General features: G+C 38.6%; 1 protein-coding gene across 2 annotated transcripts in view; it reads left to right on the top strand.

Annotated features, from left to right (window-relative positions):
• Positions 1-20759, top strand: part of MCTP2 (multiple C2 and transmembrane domain containing 2) — a 119487-nt gene that overhangs the window by 72532 nt on the left and 26196 nt on the right. For both annotated transcript variants that reach the window (XM_027644626.1, XM_027644627.1), the window contains one exon: positions 670-789. In XM_027644626.1, coding sequence (XP_027500427.1) covers positions 670-789 — 120 coding nt within the window. The remainder of the gene's footprint in view (positions 1-669; positions 790-20759) is intronic.

Raw genomic sequence — 20759 nt, 5'->3', positions numbered from 1 at the left:
TTCAGTGTATTTCTGTATATATTAAAAGGTTTGTTTGTGTTAACATGAAATTGCTTTCTGATCTAGCTTGCATCAGTAGTTCTGCTTTGTGCTTCTGAGTGGTAAAAATGATAGCTGTGGATTTTGTACAGTTCGCAGCACTTAAAGCTCAACGAGAGCCTTATTCCCTCCTTTGGGAAGGAAGAAGCCAGGGCTAAATTCCTTTTGTAAAAAGCCAATAGGATTTTAGAACAATGGCCACTATTCTTTTTAAAATGAAGGTGTCCTGTAATAAGTCTCTATTTGTTTCTATGGACTAGTCCAAAACATGTAGAAAAGAGGTTCAGACTACATTCGCTCTGGCCCTTTTCCTGAGACATTCATATATTTTGAGAATCAAATGAGGATAAAGGTAGGTTTGTGTAACTGTTTTATTTAGTTTTGGCATCAAGACAGACCTTTTTTCTTTTTTTTCTTTTTAAAGACTGAGGAAAATCTGGAAGGTTTGGGTGTAATCAGAAAGCAGACAAGAGCTGGAGAATGTATCTGAAATAGAGGCTTTATTTGTAATATGTGCCCTGGCGTGCATTTGTAGCTTAAATTATCCCTGTTTCTGAAGCAATAGTAGAATATTAGTGTGTTTGATTAAACTCCTCTTCTCCTCCCTTCCTCCCACTCAATATTTATCAGATCTTATCAAGAAATGTTGATCGTGTGAAAAAAATCACCATGGCAATATGGAATACAATACAATTCCTTTGGAGCTGCTTTCTCTGGGAGTCCACAGTAAAGAGCTTGATAGCATTTGTGGTAAGTGGATTTCTTCTTTTATTGCATGAGGCTAAGTGATATAAGATCTCGAGTGTTACCGTGCCTTCCTCTCCACCAGCGTAAAGCCCTTTATCGTTTGCTGTTATTGGTGTTTTATAGCTCTGTGGCTGCAGGGCTGTGGGTTTCAAGGCAGCTTGGGCCACACTGGGCCTGATGGGGATGGAAATTAGACCTTCAGGAATAGCCTTTCTTCACTTGGAGTAGAGGTATTCACCACCTGCACTGAGCACTGGGGATGCCCATGTCCATGGTGGGTGATGCCACCATGCAAAGATGTCACTGTAACTGTCCGGTGACTCTGGAATTTTTAATTGTTTTTAATTTAAGACATGGCAACTTGGTGGTAGGAAAGAAAGGAGGTGGCGGCCCAGAGGGTGTTGTAGGGAGATGCCTTTGATCTGGGTGACACAGTGAGCTGATGGGTCTTGTTCATTCTGTCTTCCATTGCACTTCACTGCAGGTTATCAATTCCTGCTATGCCTGTGTTGATGTTGCCTGTTGCAGATTTATTCTCTTGACTGTAATAATACATTGTTTAAAAGAAAAAAAAAAGAGAAAAGGAAAAGGCTGGTCAGTGAGTTCTGATACACGCTGCAAACAAAAAAACAAGTTCTCCACCTGCCTGTCCCGCTTTTCATCTCTCTCCTTTTTCCTCTTGGTAGTAAACACCCCATTTGCAGTTTTCTCATAATCCACTCAAGCACAAAAAGGTTTTACCTGCTCTTTATTCTGCGGTGTGACATTTTCTTCATGCTTGAAATGTTTGGCATGCCATTAAAGGTTGCAGAATCGTTTTGTGATGGTCCAGCATGCAGAAAGAAAGTTTTTGAGTTGAGTGTTTATTAAGCAATGTAACAGTCACATCTCCAAGACTTTCTCCCGCTTTTACTGTCTGTGAATTGTAAGATGCTTAAAGGATTTTTTAAAGAAAACACTTCAGTGTATTTACCAGAGATGAGTAAAGTAGACCAATCCTGATTAAAGAAGCTCCAGAGTGAAGACAGAGGAGCTGTCTTCACCCTTAGGTCAGAGGGATGGCTGACACATAGGAGTGGGTAGAATGAGAGGGTCTTTTCTCTGTAAGTTTTTGTCTTTCTGTTGCTTGTAGTTAATTTAGATCGTATTATATTTATTACATAAAATATATATTATAGATATATTATGTATAATATATAAAATATTAATATTATATATATACTATATATTGTTAACAGCTTGAGAGCTGGTGGAGAGCAGAGTAGTTGGTGCCTCACCGAAGTCTGTGTGGCTGTGCAAGGGAGTTCTGTGATTGTGCCCAAGGGAATCAAGGTCATACACACTGGGACTGGAAAAGGAGTATCCTGTGTAAAATCCCAGTGTCACTGTCCTACCATCAGTATACAGCAAGAATCTAAGCACATATTTAAAAGGTTTGCTCTTACAAGATTTTATACCAAAGTACTTGTGAAGTTACAGCTGTGAAGTTTGGTTTTCCAGACCTAGGAAAAACTTGGAGGGGGTGAAGAGGCAGAAAAATAAGAAGGTGAGAAAGTGGGTCTGCAGAAAAAGGAATTTATTCCTAGTGGAAAGGAGGATGAGCAGGTTACAAATTACAGACTGTTAACATCTTTACTGGATACCGTAATACTCCCAGTTTCCTGAAAGAAAGTGGGTAATGGGAAAGGAATAAAAATACTCAACTCTAAGAATAATTACCACAGGCTTCTTCTACAACCCAGAATTTAAGTCTATCTGATTTTTCTCACATGGAAATAATTCAGCTCTGGCACTTAAAATGAAATGCTAATTATATATCTCTCTCTCACTATTTCCAGCGTGAGTGTTCATAGTATTGAAAATACGCACACAGCGTGGTAGGTGCAGCATCCCTCCCTGCCTCAGTCTCTATGGAAAATCCACTCTTAACATGTTGGTTAAAAGATGAGGTGAGGAAGATGCACAAAGCTTCTCTACCCATTTTTCAGCTGGGTTCATAAAACCCTCACTGGTAGCTTCAATGCCACTCAGGCCCTCAAACCATAAAATGTCTTTTTAGAAAAGTGTTTTTCCTTACAGGTGTTGTCCCTTGGGCCACTGGCAATAACTGTTTTGATCATATTCTGCATTTCCGTATATCTTCTTGGGAGATAATCCCAGATACTGGGTGGTCCTTAAAACCCCCCTCTCCTCTTATATTGCTCTTTCCCTCTACGGGTAGTCCATGCCCCTTCCTCCAAGGGGGAATAAAGAGAGGGAGGAGGAGGAAGACAAGCAGAAAGTGTAATCATGGGAGCCCTGTTTTTAAGGCAATCAGACAAAAAACCACTGCCAGATAGAAGAAAATATTTGTGAGCTCATCAGAGGATGGCAATAGGCGAGGACACAGTATCTTACACCTTCCTGGTTTAGTCTTCATTACACTGCCCCTCCCTCCCCATTAGTGTGACAGCTCATGTGTGTGACAAGGACATCAGCTGCTACTTCTGGGTGTGCAAGAGAAAAAGAGGGATGGATAAAGAGGGAAGAAACAGAGGACAGCACAGGCAGGACATGAGTGAATAGAAAAACGCTATCACTGTATTTTCTCATTTATAAGATCCATCATCCCAAGCTAAATTTCTTTATTAGTTTGTAATGGTGAGAGGAGACAATCCAAGAACATGTGAGTAGATTATTTTTTTTTGTGCTATATATATTCATTAGCATTCTCTGCTTTTACTCCAACGATTTTTCATCTGAGTTAATTGTATAGGCACAGAGGGCACTGATGGGCTCTGCTCAGGCACATGTAAAATCAGAATTTTTTCAATTTCAAAAACTTCCCTTTCAGTCATGTTTGCTCTGTGCACAAAGGGTTTGGTGCAAACTGTGTTACACAAATTCTAGAAAAAACATCCTTGGTCAGAGAAGAGAGTCACACACGGGTTTTCTGTGTTCTTCAAAGTGTACCTCTTATTGTTGGTCTGGTGTAAAAAAATTGGACACAAGTGGCTGTGTGTGCCTAGGAATATCAGGAGTGTTCCCACATGTGAAAAGTGCTTCCTATAGAGTTAACAGTGTTCATATACTAAGGAATACCTTTAAATACATTTTCTGTGTACTCTTCTTCATTAATTCAGGATTGGGGGAGAATTTATAGATTTTTAAAACCAAAGACACCTTCAAACATTCTATTCTGTTTAATTATGATATAGTGATCTCTGTATTCAACCCAATATGTTGTGTTTTGATTGAAAAACACCTCTCAAAAAGGTCTTTATTTTAAAGAGACCCATAGACATAGTCCAGTACATCCCTGCATGGTCCTTCTTCTGTGCCTGACACATTTCATATCCTACCTTGGACAATTCTCTATCAGTTTCCAGTGTGAATGTTGTAGTTTTAGCCTGGTCCTCATCACTCCTTCCTCATCACACTTTTCTCCACTGGGACATCACTTCCATGCAGGGTTACTGGTGTCCAAAAAGCTGGAGCTGCATGGTCAAATGTGCATGGTCAAGTCATTTTATATGTCTGTGTGATTATAAACTGTTTGTTTTCCCCACTTATGCATATGAAAACTTGTGTTCTTACCCTTCTGATGCACACTTAAATCAAATTTTTGAACCTTCTTTCTACATAAAAACACTCTCTGCCTGCTCTGCTCCCCCATCTCCTCTGGTCATGGAAGTGAAGTCTATATTAACCAAATCATTCTTACTGTACTCAATGTATTATTTTAAAAATATTTTAAAAGTTAATTTTAGTCACAGAATGATTTTCATGAGGAATTATGCATCATTGCACATTGTACTTGTGATTTTATACAACATAATTACACCTTCTATTGACAGTTTTCTCTGCATTAATGGTAATTATGCCATTTAATGAAATTACAGTAATTGCATTAAAAAATATAATCTGGTGTGAATTAAAAGGATATATTGACTGGAATTTTTACTATAATGTATATTTTTTTTAAACTTTGCATGATAGTTGGAAGAGACATTGACAGGATCAGGCAAACGATGGGAAACCAGGCACCAAAGCACCTCTGGTGTGACTGGCAGTGCTTGCTGCTGAATTCCTTCAGGGTCCCTGCACACTCACCCATGCCAGAATACTTCATTTTTACTGGCAGCATTTCCCACTATGTCAGGTTTAGGCTTCTTGCTAATCAAGGCTGCTGCCAGGGTGGGTACAGGTGGGAGCTGTTTTTCCAGCTCAGCCCTTGCTGGCAGCCTGGGCCAGCCAGACAAGGAATGCATCAGGCACAGGCAGTATTTGTTTATTTAGCAGTGACATTGCAGTGTGTCTGCTAATTATTTTACGATGGCTTAGTACAGGGAGGAAGGGAAGGAATATGTGGTGATGCAGCATAACGTGTTTATAAATGTGGAGTTTTTGGTCAAACTCACTGCAGTTATGTAATGGTGGGCAGCTGGGAAAATGACAGGCGTGGAATCATTTTGGAGCACTCTGGGCTGCCCAAAAAGCCAGCTGATGTGAGAGTAGGGAAGCTCTGGGGGTTTGGGATGCCCAGCAGAGCAGCTGGAGGTTGTGAATGCAGCAGCAAACCCAAACGTAAGCTTTTGTGCTCCTTGCTGCAGAGGTGCGATTTTGGTACCATTCTCTGTTGAGATCTCCAAAGCTTTTTAAATCTAGAGAGAGCTCAAGGATGCCCTGTTTTTTTTTTTTTTGCACTGGCCCCTTGGGCTGTGGGAACTTGGAAGTCTGAGGAGTCACAGGGCTGGATGAGGCTGCAGGTATGTGCAGTGTTGTGCCAGTTTGCTTCAGGCCTAATCTGGGATAGTAGCAGAGAGATAGGTCAGGCTCTGCAGCCCATGAACTTCTGGACTTCTCTGCTGAGTGTGCCATTGAACACGCTACCACTTCAGCTCGTGATGTGGGAGCTGGATCTGAGCCCACCTAAACTCACCTCATAGAGGAGACACCACATCATCTTATTAGACATGAACAGTTTTTTGATCCCTGTTGAACTGGGCTATATTTATAGTGATGAACTATGGGGCAAAAGGCCATTAGTTTGTTGACAGTGTCCTCTAAAATTGCTAATTGCCTATCAGTAAGGGAAATGTTCTCTTTCCCTCAGGAAAGATGTTTGTTCAAAATCTAAGCCTTCTGGAGTTTACTTGGGGTAAATCTCTCATTCTGCATGTGGACAAGTGTCTCCTACTTGTTATGGTTTGATTTTCCCAAGCAAAGCACAAAATGTTCCAGCCCTGTTTGTACTGAGCATAATTCAACCCCGGACATGACAACAATGTACGGGTAAAACATCCAATTTAACTCCTGCATTGTTTTGAAACACAGTGATTTATTTTATTTTTTCCTTGATGGGAGGGGAGTTATAGATCAATAAGGAGAAACTCTTGAGATGAATGTTTCACAGGGAACATGAGAAGGGAGAAGGGAGACCAGTACCAGCCATGAAATCCAAACAGCTTAGGATAGAAACTGAGTCACCAAACATCTCTTGGACCTCTGTCCAGTTCAACAGAGGATAGGGGTTAAATTGAACTGAGACTTTTGATTTACCAGTAGATGATAATAATTCACTCTTCTGTAGGGTGGGGAAGGAAGTTGTGCTCTCACATGAGCTTCCCTAAAATATTTCTTATTTTCCCCATGGATTGTCCACTAATTTTGAACAAGCAGTTGCCTGATACAAAGCACAAACCACCCTGCCATGACTACATGTGTAACTGATGAGAAGAGTATAGTCTTTTTCTCCTTTTTTTTTTTTTTTTCCTCATCCTCATAGCTAAAGACGAAATATAAAACATTGTTTCCAAACTATCCGGGAACAGCATTAAAGTAATGGTAGATTAAAATGTCTCCACATTTAAAAGCTAAATAAAATGAATAGATGTAATCCTAAAGAGAGAAGAATGAGTATTCTTCAAACACTGAATAGGGAACTTGGAAAAACAAGAAACTTTAAAAAAAAGAAAAAAGAAGAAAAAAGTATTAATGCAAAAGAGATGGTCTTTACATCCGCTTTACTGTAGAGCTTTTGCTGAGGGCTGTTCTCAGCCCATTTGCAGCTTGTGTTTTGCTACAGTTTTAAAGAAGCAGTCGGCAAAGGGACTAAGGCAGTTTCTATTTAAATAGGGGAGCTATAAAATAACGCTCTTGTACAAAAATTTGCTCATTTTAAGTCTAGAGCTGGTGCTGGAGGAGCAGCAAAAGGCAGGTTTCGGGAATCTGACCTAGTAAGTAATCCTTCAGAGCCCCTAACATTTCCTCCCCTCTTTCCCTCTTCAAATCCCTGGCAAAGGCACATCTTTGAAATTATTGTCTCGAACTGCAGTGAGAAGGCGGGATTGGAGGTATGTTTTTATTCTGAGCTATTATATCCCAGTAAAAGCATTTTCCTAATGACGGAGGAAACGTTTACATCCTGCTTCCTCCACACGGCTCATGGCAGTGCCTGTGAAAACGCACCGTCTCTGCTGGCAAAGCTGTCAGGAGCACGTTACCTGACACAAGTGGCTGCTCAGATGAGAAACAGACTTCTCTAGACAATTAAAGGAGATGGTTTTACCCTTTTTTCCCAGCAGTTTTTACATTTCCAGTATTATTCTTCTGTGGTTGAGGGGAATACAATTTAAGCTTGAGATCCCAGACTTCGCTTTGCTGCAGCAGTTAAAATTCCTGGAATAGCAACAGTGATATTGATGATGCTGAGAGACACACAGCAAAGTAAACACATGTTATTTCCAGCTCTTTCAAAAATGCAAGAACAAACAAGGACAAAGTTAATAGGGAAATAACCACTTAGAAGCTTGACAACAGGATAAACATGATTTAAAAAGCAAAGTTTGAAGCTTTGGAGTCAGGGTGAGATGGAGCTGAGCAGAGACCAGTACAAATATCCCCTTTAACTTTGAAAAAAGGTGGATAGCCTTATGTTTCCATCTCAGGAGTTTTGGGGATTTGCTTTTGACCAGTGAGATGCTCCAAAATAAAAATAAAAGCAAAACTATGTTTTGCGTCTGAGGAGTCATACTCATTTCCTATGGGTGTGCTTAACAAGGCATTTACCCAATATAGCAATTCCCTTGATTTTGGGGTTAGGGATCTTCCTCTTAATTTAAGTCTATGCTGTGCTGATATTTTAGAAGAATAGTCACGTTTTCTGTGCCGTGTACTCAAAACTTGAATGTATCACATAGGAATGATTCCCCTCAGCCCTGGTAAAGAGACAGATCTAAATCACTGCCTCTCACTCTTTAATTGCATATGTTGTTTTTAATTGATGATAAAGCCTCTTAATACCTTCCCTGTGTGTGTTAAACTCTGTAGTCCGAGTATCCCGGTGGAAGGACAGTCCTGTCAGAGGATAAGCCTCTGTACAGCTGGTCAGCAGGAATGTGTATGCAGGCATCCAGTCGAGAATTAAGGCAATGAGAAAGAAATTCAGCTTTGTTTCAATGTATGGATTTATCCCTAGAAGGTGTCTGCGTTAAGATACAAGTACCTTATTTAGCTATCTGTCAGTCTCCAGAACCGGAGTGGAAATATAGTTTTCCTCTCTTTGGCTATTTAATGACAGCCCACAAAGCCAAGATCAAAGGTGGAAACATTTTATGTAATAATAATAATAAAAAAAATCAAATGAAAAAGGGCTCTTTCTAGCTAAAACCTCAACTAACTGCATCCACAAACCCTTCTACCTGCCTTTGTGCTCAAGTTGTGACCTGTTGGAGAACTCTGCTTGGTGCATTTCCAGCTAATTTGATATCGGATTTTTTTTTTTTTTGGTAGTTGAAGCTTTGTCATTTGTTTCGAAGCTGTCATTTTTATTAGTCTCCCTGGCTGATCTTTTTGGGCTCTCGTCAGGTGGTGTGTGTTCTCCATTGTCTGCCTGGTCTTGGCAAGCTGTAGGTCCTTTTATTGCCATATGACGTGGGCGTGCTTGCAGCAGTAGCCTGTAATTATACCCACCACAGGTGACAGTTACAAGAGAGCTTTGGTAATAATTTTAGCTGCCTGATCTGATGTTTATGAAGAGCAAACCCTCTTTGTGGTCTGGCTGGAGTTTGCTATATTGTTTTGTACTTTAGCCGTTTGATTTATGAAGCCCTTTTTCTTAAATTTTATTTTTCCTTAATATATAACGTCTTGTGCCTTTTGAAGTTCTGAAGTTTTGTAAAAGGTTATTGTTGATCTTATGCTGTTTTGTACATTTTCTGTTTATTTTTGGATGCACTGTATTTATTTTTGCTTTGTTCAGCACAGTAAAATAATACCTTTGCCTGTTGCTGGTTTTATTTGTATATTTACCGTTGCTGAGCTCCTGTAACTAACCCCTCATTAGCAGATATGCTGTGTTCTCCTAACTGTGAGAGTAATCACAGATTAGCATTTTTTTTTTAATTTTGACTATTATTCAACTGTTTTATAAAAGGTGAAATTCTCTGTCCACGAAGGCAGCTCTGTTTCCTTTACTCCTGAAGGAATTGCAAAACTTGCATATGTCAAAAGTGAATTTAGCTCATGATTCTTACTGTTATCTTGCAAAACTCCATCACAATTTTAGGAATTTGCCACAGAAAAAAATGTGGACAAGACTGACGTGCCCATTACCTGATAGCTGGCTTCTCTGTTGTGCTGTATTTCCTTTCTCAGTTCTAAATCCTTTAGAGGAACTTAAAACTCTTGAGCATCTTTTGAATTTTTGATTCTTATCACAGTATTCTGATTTGGTAGGTTGAAAACCATGGGAAATTTATTTGTAACCATTTGCTAACCTATCTGATCCTAAAAAGATGATATTCCATATCGGGATCCAGTCATTTTTATTTTCCCAATTTGCCTGTTGCCTTTATGTGAAAGTTCACTTTATTCACAGATTAGAAATTGCATTAACAAAGATGAAATTAGTATTCTGAGTTGAATGCTGCATCTGCGTGAGACTCATTAAACAGGAGTGTGAGACAGAAGCTACTTAGCTACTTACCCATCACTACTGGAAATACCAGAATTTGAGAAGCTTATTTGTAAAATTCCCAAAGTTTGGCGTGGATTTTGACTGCGCAAGCTACATGGAAAAAGGCATGCAGCCCAGTCCAAACAAACAAACAAAAAAGGCTGGAACCCCACAGTATGTATTATGAAAAAGGTATATATTAGGAAGTGAAAATGTCATTAAAATTAATTTTTTTTTTACTAAGTGTGCTCTTTTTTCCCCTCAGAGCCACAGGTATATTGATTTTCTTTCAGTCAGCATCTGCCTGGGTTTGTCTCATTATTCACATTACTCTGACCTGGCACCTCTTAGAAAGTACTTTAAAGCACTCAGTTTTACAGGGAATTTGTAGACATTGACTGTTATCTCCCATGTCATTGGTGAAGCAACCCTACCAGTATTTGTTTTTCTTCTTTTTATTTTCTTTTAAATTTTAAAAAGGCAGATCATTTATTTTTAACACAGATGTAAGCTTAGAACAACACTGCATTCCCTTGAAACATCGAGGAAGTTTTTATTCTTCCAAAATGAGGGAATAAGTAGAGGCATGTCTGTAGGTTGTTTAAATGACTGTAAATCCATTAACTTCAGCAAACCTATGTTATTTAACATCAGTTAAAAATCTCCATCCTCATTTTGGGGCAAATCCTGTGTGAATAGGAATAGCAGGTTTTCTGAGAAGAGCAAAAGCCTGTAGATGGCGATGGACCCTCAGGAATGAGCCAGTTCTGGCATTCAGGCTTTTGTCAGATTTTTCTGGCAGGTTTTCTTTCTTTTGCTTGAACTATTTTATTTTTAATTTAATTCACCCTTTCTCTCAGCACTAATCTAAAACTAGTTGCAGAAATCGTGACAACTGGAAGAAATTTCCTATTTGAAGGTAATGCAACATTTTGGTTTTATGATGGAGACAGATGCACCTTGAGGGATTTCTCTTAAGGCATTCTGCTTGTCGGGCTTTTTTTGCTTTTTTTAAATAAGAAAGAGTTGGATACTTTACAAGTTCTGAAATAAAAGAGGATTAGTATAGAAGCTACAGAGCAAATACATTTTTTAAAAAGCCTGTTCTCACTTAGTTTTACTTTTCTTCTTTAGAAACTAAGATGTGCTTGAACTTAGAGGTTGATCTGAAGTAACCAAAAAGTTCTTGGGTTGTTTAAGGATAGCAGTAATAATAAAAATACCTTAAATCAGGATATGTCCCTTTCATTTTTTTATTTATTTTTTGAATTCAGTGGGAAATAAAGCTGGAGCAATAGGATGCCTGCAAAATCCCAGAAAATTGATTAAAAAACCCTCTATTATTAATTGTGAATAAATTTGATTGCTACCACAGTAAAAAGTTACACTCTGAAAAGTATCAACAGTTTTGATCCCTTCTCCAACAACTTCATGAAAATTAAATCTGTTATTTTTAATTGTAGCATCCATGTTGTAGTCAAGCTTAGCAGTTTTCCTTTGGTTTTGTTTTTGTTCCCTAAAGGTAGTGCTGTGATTTTGAAAAGTATTAATAAATATGTAAATCATGTAGTGTTTAGTACCAGTCTAATATGCTGATTTATTTTACCCTTAACATAACCCATGTAAAGTCAGCATGTTTACTGGGAGATATGTCATAGGTGAGCAAAAGTCTTCACTAGAACAGCCTTTATCTACTCTGCTAGCTCAGGTTCAGAACTTTTTACTTGCTTTTTGGGAGAAGCCACTGTTTCCTGTACTTTCCTTCAGCTTTCATCTTTTAATGGAAGAGAAGAGCAGCACAGCTCTGTATCAAAGCCAATTGTCAGCTTTCATTAGATGTAGTCTATTGTTTGTTCAGATTGGAAATAACTGCATTACACTTTGACTTTGAAGGCTTGTTTGTTTTTAAATATACTGGGTATATGCGACCTTTTTGTCATATCTGATGCACTTGGCTTGGCAAATTTGAGATACCCATTTAAACAGCAGCCAAACCTATTTGTAACACAGGTACTTTGCGAAGGCACTTTTTGTAGGTCAGGAAAAGTAAAACAAAACCTTGCTGCTAATAAAAAGCATTAATAGATTCACACAAAGCATTTTTAGCTAATACCTCAAATACATTGCATGGGGGTAACCCCCAGTGCTCAGTGAAATTGCAGCACCCAATATTTAGCAGTGGGTGGGAATCCAGTCAGCTGGTTTTATCATCCCATTATGTGTTGGCCATATGAGATGTGGCCTCTGTCAGAACATGATGGCAAGAAAGTCTAATTCCATTAAAAAATTGCACTAAGCAAATTTTCTTAAAATGTTTAGAATATTAAATGGGAAATGCATAATTGATACAGCGATATTAGCTTTTTTTTTTTAACTGAACATGCCCATCAGGAATTAGATGATGACTTGTTCTTGCAGTTAAGAAAACTTCCCCAGATACTTCCATGTACACATTTGGGAAAATTATTTGCAATGATATATTTCAATTTCCTTAATAAACTAGACCTGTCTTCCTAATTCCCTTTCCCTTAAGTCCCTCCGCAGGGGTTAAGAAATGAAGTATTTTGAAATTATTACCAGATAACTGTTTCTATGAATAAAAAACTAATCTAAGCTTTTTTTAAAAATAGATTTATATTCCAAAGCCGGGAAATAAACAGTGGCAGTAGAAAGGAAATATGAGATTAATAAAAATGAAGATGTTTTGCAGAGCTATTCTGGGTTGTTTTAATCTTGTTTTTTTTCTTTTTTTTTTTCTTTTTCTGGGAAGTAGTACTTCTGCAGCAGCCTGCATTGCAATGAAGGCAATTCCTGCTTGCTGTTTTAAAAGTTGTATGAATACTGGCAGAGACAGTGGTCCTTCAGTGCCCAGTGAATCCTGTCTTACACACTGATACCTATAGTAACACACACAGAGTGATGAGATCAAATGCTCTGGTTAAAAAGCCTTAGGGAAGCATTATGTGTCTGAGGTCTGATCTATTGTCTGGGAGGTCGGAGAGTGTTAATGCACTCTGCAAAGATTAGACTCCCCCTCTAATTGCTCCAACACTTCCTTAAAGGATTTAAACAGTCAGGAAAGGTGATGCTCCTTGTCAATTTTTGTCTTCTGACAGCTGTTGAAGTTTATCTGTCTTTCCACGGAGACCACTAGATCACGCAAACCAAGCAGTGGCAAAAGCAGAGACCCTGAATTAGGACTCAGAGCAATGAATGCCACTATTTACAACTCCATTATTTCTGTTTTTAAATACTTGAAGGACTGTGGCCAGGGTTGCTCCTTCCTGCTGTGCCATTTACTTTTGGTGCTGGGAACTCCTGAAGTCCCGCGAAAATTTTAACTCCCTAGTTTGATGAAAAGTCACCCTGTTAATTCTGAAAGTCAGTCATATTATGGTCTGCATCCCTTAGAGCTTGGCTGATGCTTTTTCAGCACATCTCTGTGGTACCAAGTCAGTCATGGCACAGCCACTGCTTGTTTATCCAAGTGCAGTGCTACAGCTGAGCTACTGTGAGGCACTCTGCTATTTGATACCAAATTTTCCTCTCCCTCACTAAGTCTGATAAGGATTTGAGTTCTCTTGGTTCATAAAGCCTGAAACACATTTAAAAAAATTTGCTCAGAAAGCTGGTAAAGCTCATGCAGGAAAGTTTTTCTGCTGCTGAACCAGAGTGTCTACAAGTACCTGACCCCTGTCACTAATTTTGTGAAGCAAAATAGAAATTTGTCCAATGGATCAGAACCACATAAAAGAACCAGTTTGTTATTTTGCAGCCTAGATATTCGAAATGCCTTACATTTGTGAAGGATGCTGCTTTTGCTTGGAAAGTACTTTAAAAGCAAGGGATGCAAAAAAAATTGAATGTTAGTGAGAAAGGAGAAACATAACTCCAGCCCAGGAGATTTTGGGAAATTTAATATATTTGTGCAACAAGGCCCTGGTATCCTCAGGTTCACAGTAGAGTAACATTTATTGTAACAAGAGTGCAATTTGACCCATCTTTTTAAAAATGTCCATTCCTGTTTCACAGACAGATGTGAATGTGTCCTGTTTCACTGCAGCTGACACGACATGACAGGTCCTGCAGACCAGAGAGCCATCCTGTAGTTATTTCTTCTGGTGCATCAGAAGCCTCTCAGTTTGATAGTGTCTGTGTTTTTGCTAGTCTTGCAGCATCTAAATGTGTTGGTGTTTCTAATCCATTTCACACATAAATGTATAAATATGACCTATATAAATATACATATATTTAATGCCTCTTTTCTAGACTCTGAGCAGATGACTAATACAGCTGTTCAAAGGAGAAAGGGATTTTTTTTTTCTTTTTTTTTTTTTTCCAAAGCCCTCTTGGCTCTGAATCGGAAATTGAGGAGCAGAATTCATCAAGTGTATTCTGATCGTTCTCACATGGGTAGTTCCTCCTTCCCTTCCTGCATAGCATGTTCCTTTGCACTGTTGCTATATTACATGAAATGTTTCATCTGTATATAAAAATTAAAAATTCAAACAAAAATCTGGCCCACATGAAGAACAGGCCCTTTGGGCATATGGTTCATTATGCATATTCGTTTAATTACTAAAACACTTGGGATGTCTCTACTGCCCTTGCTTTCAACTTGTAAAGTTGGATCTGTTCTGCAGCACAGAATATGTTGAACAGGCATGTGTCATAAAGGACTTCAGTTTTCTCCTGCTTCAAACTCCATATAATGTTCTTGGCTGAATTGTTAGAATTTACTGATTAACAGTTCAATCCACTGCATCAAAACAGCATTTCAGGATCTCTTTTCTCTTAACACCTTCTCTAACCCCAAAAAGGCAAGTTTTACAGTGGTTCAGAGTTGTGTTTAGTATCAAAGTAACGTGAGACTCAGGATTTAGATTTCAGGCACATTCCCACAAAGCACCTAAAGCTGCATGTTGAAGCTGTATAACTTTTATTAGCTAGGAAGGGATTGCTGTGATAGTGTGACTTTAATTGATTTTCAGGGCAAACAGGTGGTGATGGTTTAGGCATCCCCCAGTCTCCTGCCATTCCTAATTTGGAGCTGCACATATAATAGCTTTATTAAAATAAACAATCTTCTGGCTTTAGTTTTACCTGAACAGCTGCCTGAAATTGCGGGAGTCTTGCAACTTTTTTTTTTTTTTTTTTAAATTATTTTGTATTTTGGAAAGCAAAATGCTATAGGTCTGCTAGTGGAAAATCTCTATTACATAGTCATGCTGTCAATATATTGGATTTTTTTTTTTTTTTGTGTCACTGCTGCTAGATTACAATGGTAACATATCCAGGGTATAATTACAGTGAGTCTCACAGTCATCTTCATGCATTTGTTCTGTAATGCAGCAATTTTGTCACACTGCAGATGAAGAACCTGCTGAAATAGTTAAGTGTTGTGTAATCACTCTCACTCGTCCTGGGTGTGTGTCAGGTGTGGGGAGGGCTGGGCTCCAATTATGAACTGCAGTTCTTCCCTTGACTTTGGGAAATAGATCTCTGGGTTTACTGGTTCGTTGTTTTGTTGTTTGTTTTTTTTTTTTAAATTAGTTTTTTGTTCCTTCTGCTCTGTTTCAATCTGGAAACATTGTTTTTAGGACTGGAGGTTTTGGAAAAGAGGGTACCAGGCAGTTTTGCAGCAATGGTGTGTACAATCATATATTTCTTATTTAACTTGGTTTACTGCAATCTGTGTTTTGATTTTATTTTTTTTTCCCCATGCCATAACTGGAGACTGCCAGGGAAGTAACCTTAGGTGCAGTTCTTCTGCCACTGAACTAAATTTAACAGGTTTGCTTTATTGGAAAGCTCTTTTTTCTTTACTCATTCAGCTCTAACATACGCCATGAACATGAAGGAGAAGGTCATTAAAGTAGTTTAAATGTATCATTTCAGACTCCCATTTGCTACCAATTGGAACCCAATTAAGAGCCCAAATTTAAGAACACTTCCACCAACACTCCTTCCACTCCTGTACAATTATGTCACTATCTGACCCTGTCTGCTAATGTTTCTCACAATGCAAACAAATATGTCTCCAAATAAGTGGACATTTATCAACTCAGCTAATGATAGTTTTTTTCATGACCCTTTTAAGGTGTTCACCTTATGCAGATAAATAAAATCAGCCTACATTTTTGCCTCCTTTTAAATAGCACAGATATTTTTTTCTGACACATTTTGGAAGAATTATTTACTATAGGACCAGGCTTTTAACTGGCATAATACCTGTCTTCCCTGCAAATAGATTATAACTTTCTGTATGAGAATAATTCCAAAATTGTCACCCTACTGATAAACCAAAAAATGAGAATTTAATTTATCTGTGATATGAAACAACAGATTTTTTTTTCTCTTGCATGCCACCCCATCTTTATTTTGTGATCTTCCCCCATTGCCTTGGTCTGTGATAGTTACCCCTCGAGAAATAACATGCAGATTTATTCCCCTGCCCCATTCCCAGCAGATTACCCCAAAAGATAGAAAACTTGTAATATTTTTTTTTCTTCTGTTTTTTTTTTTTTTTTCAATTTTAAGCTTTACTGCTTGAGGGTCTTAACTGTATTTTACTTGGCACAGGAAATATAAAATACGTTAGATAAAAGCATGAGGGAAAAATTAGACCAGTCAGCATGTTGGCAAAACGCTATTTCTTCGTGTCTGCTGCCTAAAAGGATTTGAAATCTTTTACTCTAAAGCTGTTGTACATACATAAATATAGAACCCAGAACTTGTGATGTAGTTGATTTTGTTTTAACTTCTTTTGAGATTAGGGATAAAGTAGCAGCCACAACAAAATTGGATAGAGGCACCCACTGGACTTGTGGTGAGCATAAGGCTTTGGGGTTTAAATGTATGTGTCCTAGAGGACAAAGGTGACACCCCCAGATATAAACCCTTTTGTGTTGGAAATTGTCATCCACCCTGACCAATTTGCCAGAGGTGTCAAATAGCTGGAATGCAATATAGAAATCTTAACGTAGTCTTAACAGGTGATAAGTTCAGTGGAATAAATTTGAACCAAGTGCCTCTTCCCTGACCTCCTCATTAAAGAAATACATCTAACTTTCCAGTTTTCTGGGCTGGCTAACCTCATTAATGTAACCAAAATAATTGTCATTTTTAATTAATGTGGGTTTATTTTGTTGTTGTTTATCACTTTCTGATTCCAGGCATTGTTATGAATAAAGAACAAATCAGTTGAATGTGTTAATGGCAACAGTAATTCAGGCTCAGAGTGGGGACATTTTGTAAGTGTTTGCAGTCTTAAGTGTAGCATCCCAACCCTCCCTGATGGAGTTCTGCACCGCAGTGTCCCAAGAGGATGGTGGAGAACAGATTGTAACATTGTCAGCTCTTCTGATTTCGCTGTGACTTTTGCAGAAGAACATGCTTCTTCTTAAAGCACCATTTCTGAAGAGTCCTGTGATTGCACATGAATCACAGCTTTCATTTAAAACACAAATGAGTCTCTACTTCCTACCAGCAGCAAAGAAAATGAGATCCCCCTGAAGAGTCTAAATCAGGCAGTGACAAAAAAGGCCCTAACACATATTGACTTAAACAGTGTAAGTTTTTTTGCATGGTTTTTGGGACTATTTTTGTTGGTTGCTTTATGTCTTTTTTTGTTGGGAGTGGGATACATTGGGGTTTTTTCTTTATTTTTTGAATGTTCAGTAAAATTGTGACCATGCTGACCAGAGTTCTCATCCTTCACAGGCTTTATTCTGTCACTCCTCTTCCTTGTTGTATCCTCACATACGAGGTAAATTGTTAAGCACAAGTCGGGTATCTCAGATTCCCCCTTAAGCTCATCCTGGGCCAGCAAGGTGCCGTTGGGACAAGAAGAGATGGGACATATGGCTATGGCAGCAGGACATGGCTTTGCTTCTGTGTCATTTAGTCTTTGCAGACAACTGAGGTGGGCAAATGTAACCATGTTGTTTGTTACCCAAAGCATCTTCTGAGAAAAAAAACAAATTAGGTAGATCTACATGGTAAAAAACTGTTACATATCCTTTATTTCTACTTCTCAGTTCTGTGCAGTCACATATGTGATGCAGATTGAGAGTTTTTGAGGCATAATTTGATTTGACTTTGGGATGTTTAGGTGGATGTTTTGTGCCTTGTTTTTGTTTTTAGATTTCATTTGTGTTTGCACTTGCATCAAAGAGCTTTTTGCTTGTAGTACACCCTTAAAAAATTAGTAAGTTGTAGACTGATGTGTGGAGCAATGCAGAGATAATTTGTAACGTGGCATTAATATTTAAAGACCTCTGTTCCTTCAGGTCATTTCTGATTTTGGTCATTGCTGTTCAATACAGCGCACGTTTCACGCTACCGTTGAGACGCTCTGTGTTCTTCTACTGGAGACACAAAAAGCAAATTGAATCTAAAGTAAATAGGTTTCTCCTGCCAGTGCTGGTTTATTTAAGTATAATTTCTCTTCCTGCCACATTCTCCATTATTGCATTGCAACAAGGGAGCGACTCCACTCATAACTGACCCCTCCTTGAGCTCTGGTTTAGTGGCCATGAAGTGGCATCAGCAGTGAGGGAGCATCATATGGATGTGGGAATGATAGTGTTGGTATGAACAATTCTGGAATGCATTCTTGGAAGGAGGACCTTTAGTGGGAAATACATGCTACGTGGTTACCTCAGCCTTTTTGCCATGCCCTGAGGTGGGGCTGTGTTAGGCTAATTTCCATTATTTTTAATGGCTTCTTCTTTAAATATTCTCATTAGTCCCATGCACAAGCCAGCCCAAGAGCACAAGCCTCATTAGTGCACCCACACTGGGTACCCTGATTTTTGTTAGTGTGGGGTCAACACTACTCTGTTCCTGCATCTAGATTGTCCTTATCTGGAAGAGATGCCTCTGTATACACAGCTATATATATACATATACACAAATGTACTGCTCTATGTGAGTGTGTTCATTCTCTCCTCTACTCTTGTACTCTCCCTTTCTAAGGGCAGGAGTAAGTATCTGTCAGAAATAATTTGTTGTCGACAGGCTTATTGCCTCCAAGGGATTTGAGTGCCCTTTTGGGGAGCCAGTATCTTACATTATTGGCTAATATCCTCTATTTTGTTTTGTACTGAAAACTTAACAAAACCCCAAAAGTCTAGAGAGTTTGTCCCTGCATACTTATTTTCAGAAATTTTTCCTTTTTTCTAGGGTTCATTTGTGCATATGTGGTAACTTGAAACTACATAATTCAGAGATAAGTAAGAAGTACAGAATCCCTCTCCCCTGTAAATAAAAGGGGTGCAAATCTTTGTGTCTCAAATCAGAATCAGTGACTTGGCTTAGTTCAAAACCTAACTTGGACATTCACAGCAGTGTCAGCTCAAGTTTTTCTCCTGCCTTCATGAATTACACAGATCGTGTTTATAAATTGCATGAAGCTGTTAGTAGTTTGGAGTTCAGTTGAATTGTGGGTTTTGAGACTTTGAGTTCCAAATAATATTTTTCACAGCTCTGCTGATGAGGCATTTCATTAGCATTGGAGCCTACACTGGCTGAGAAGAGAACTTTTTACCATAGGTTCCTCGCATGCATTTAATCTCCTTTCACTTTTATTTCTTCCATCTGATGGAATGTATCACTCTCCTCCCATCACTGTTGTTTTCCAAGAATTACTCTGTCACATAACACAGCATCTTTCACTTTTCCACAAAAGCTTACCAGGTCAAAGAAAGCCTGTTTTTTACAGTTAGAAAAATTATAATTGCTGCATAGAAAAAATCACACGGAAGATACTATCTTATGCTAGGTTTCTAAACATCTTAAAACTGTTCTATCCCCTGACTGTGGGTTTGCTGGTGACAAATGTTTTATGGGCATATTTTAGTAGACACCCGTCTAAAATCTGGTCTTAATAGTCAGATCCTAAATTGGAACCAGAGGGGCAGAAAAACCAGATTTGAAACGTGTTTCTAAGGGTTTGTTTTTACTTTCAGTTGAGGCTGCCTTCTCTCATCTTTTGTACTGCTGTCAAAAGGGCCACTCTCATGGTTGTTCAAACTCCATGCTTCTTGACAGGAACAGTTGGACCCCTCTTCAATGATTTTCAGATGAAACGGCTTCCAAACCTCCAGAGCTTTAACTTGTAGTTATTAGGCCCTTTGAAATAGCAACACATTAATCAGCTGAAATCAAGTGGTCCTTTCTCCAAGGCTGTGATATTGCTGTTCTCTTCTAGGTAGAGCTCTAGTCTAAATATTAGTTTCAAGAGCTCTTTTTCTTTTTCTTTCTCTCTAGATATGTCTGTCCCATTTCTGTTTCTGTTTGGATCAGTGTTTTAGAATGCTGTGAATTAAATTGTTCGCTCCTATAATAGGCTTTTATACTCTCAAATGGCATTAAAGGAAGTAATGCAGAAAACTCGCTTCCACTTTTTTGACTCTTGGTTTACAAATCGGCTGTTGTCCTTTTAACTTCTCCCATGCACAGTGTGAAGCCCAGAAGAAAAGGTGTCAATGATGTAATGGATTGTGTCTGACACAACTTCTTCTAACAATGATGTGAAACATTGAAAAAAGAAATGGTTTGTTGAAACTGGATCATTTGAAACAGGGCCTTGGTTTTTGTCCCTGACTTCTGGGGTATTGAGAAAGTGACCTGAACCTGTTAATGGATTCCCTTACTGGTCTGTGTATTAGGCAAAAGGCAGACTGGGGATGACAAGAAATCAAGAAGATACTGTTCCTTACATTAGCCATCATTTACATCAGCAGACAAAGCATTCTTGAGTTTTGGCAGAAAAATATTGAAAAGAAAATAATTTAGGGAGCATAATGCAGGACCTTCTCCCAGGCATAAGGTATGATTGAGGAGAAAGTAAAAACATGCATGATTGAGAACCTTGTCATTTGAGGAGTGGGTGTCTGTGTCACAGGGCTGCTGATGCTGTGGTCAGTGTCAGGGAGCTGCCTGAGAGCTGATAAAATAGGACATGGGTCTGCTTGGGATCTGCTTTGAAAACTGATGCTGCAGAACTACTCAAAAGGCTGTTGAATTGCAG

The sequence above is a fragment of the Corapipo altera genome, unplaced genomic scaffold (genome assembly GCF_003945725.1).
Source record: "Corapipo altera isolate COAL_440 unplaced genomic scaffold, ASM394572v1 50, whole genome shotgun sequence".
In the NCBI taxonomy this organism is placed as follows: domain Eukaryota; kingdom Metazoa; phylum Chordata; class Aves; order Passeriformes; family Pipridae; genus Corapipo; species Corapipo altera.
Note: the sequence above shows the minus strand (reverse complement) of the source record. Positions and strands in the feature narration are given on the sequence as shown.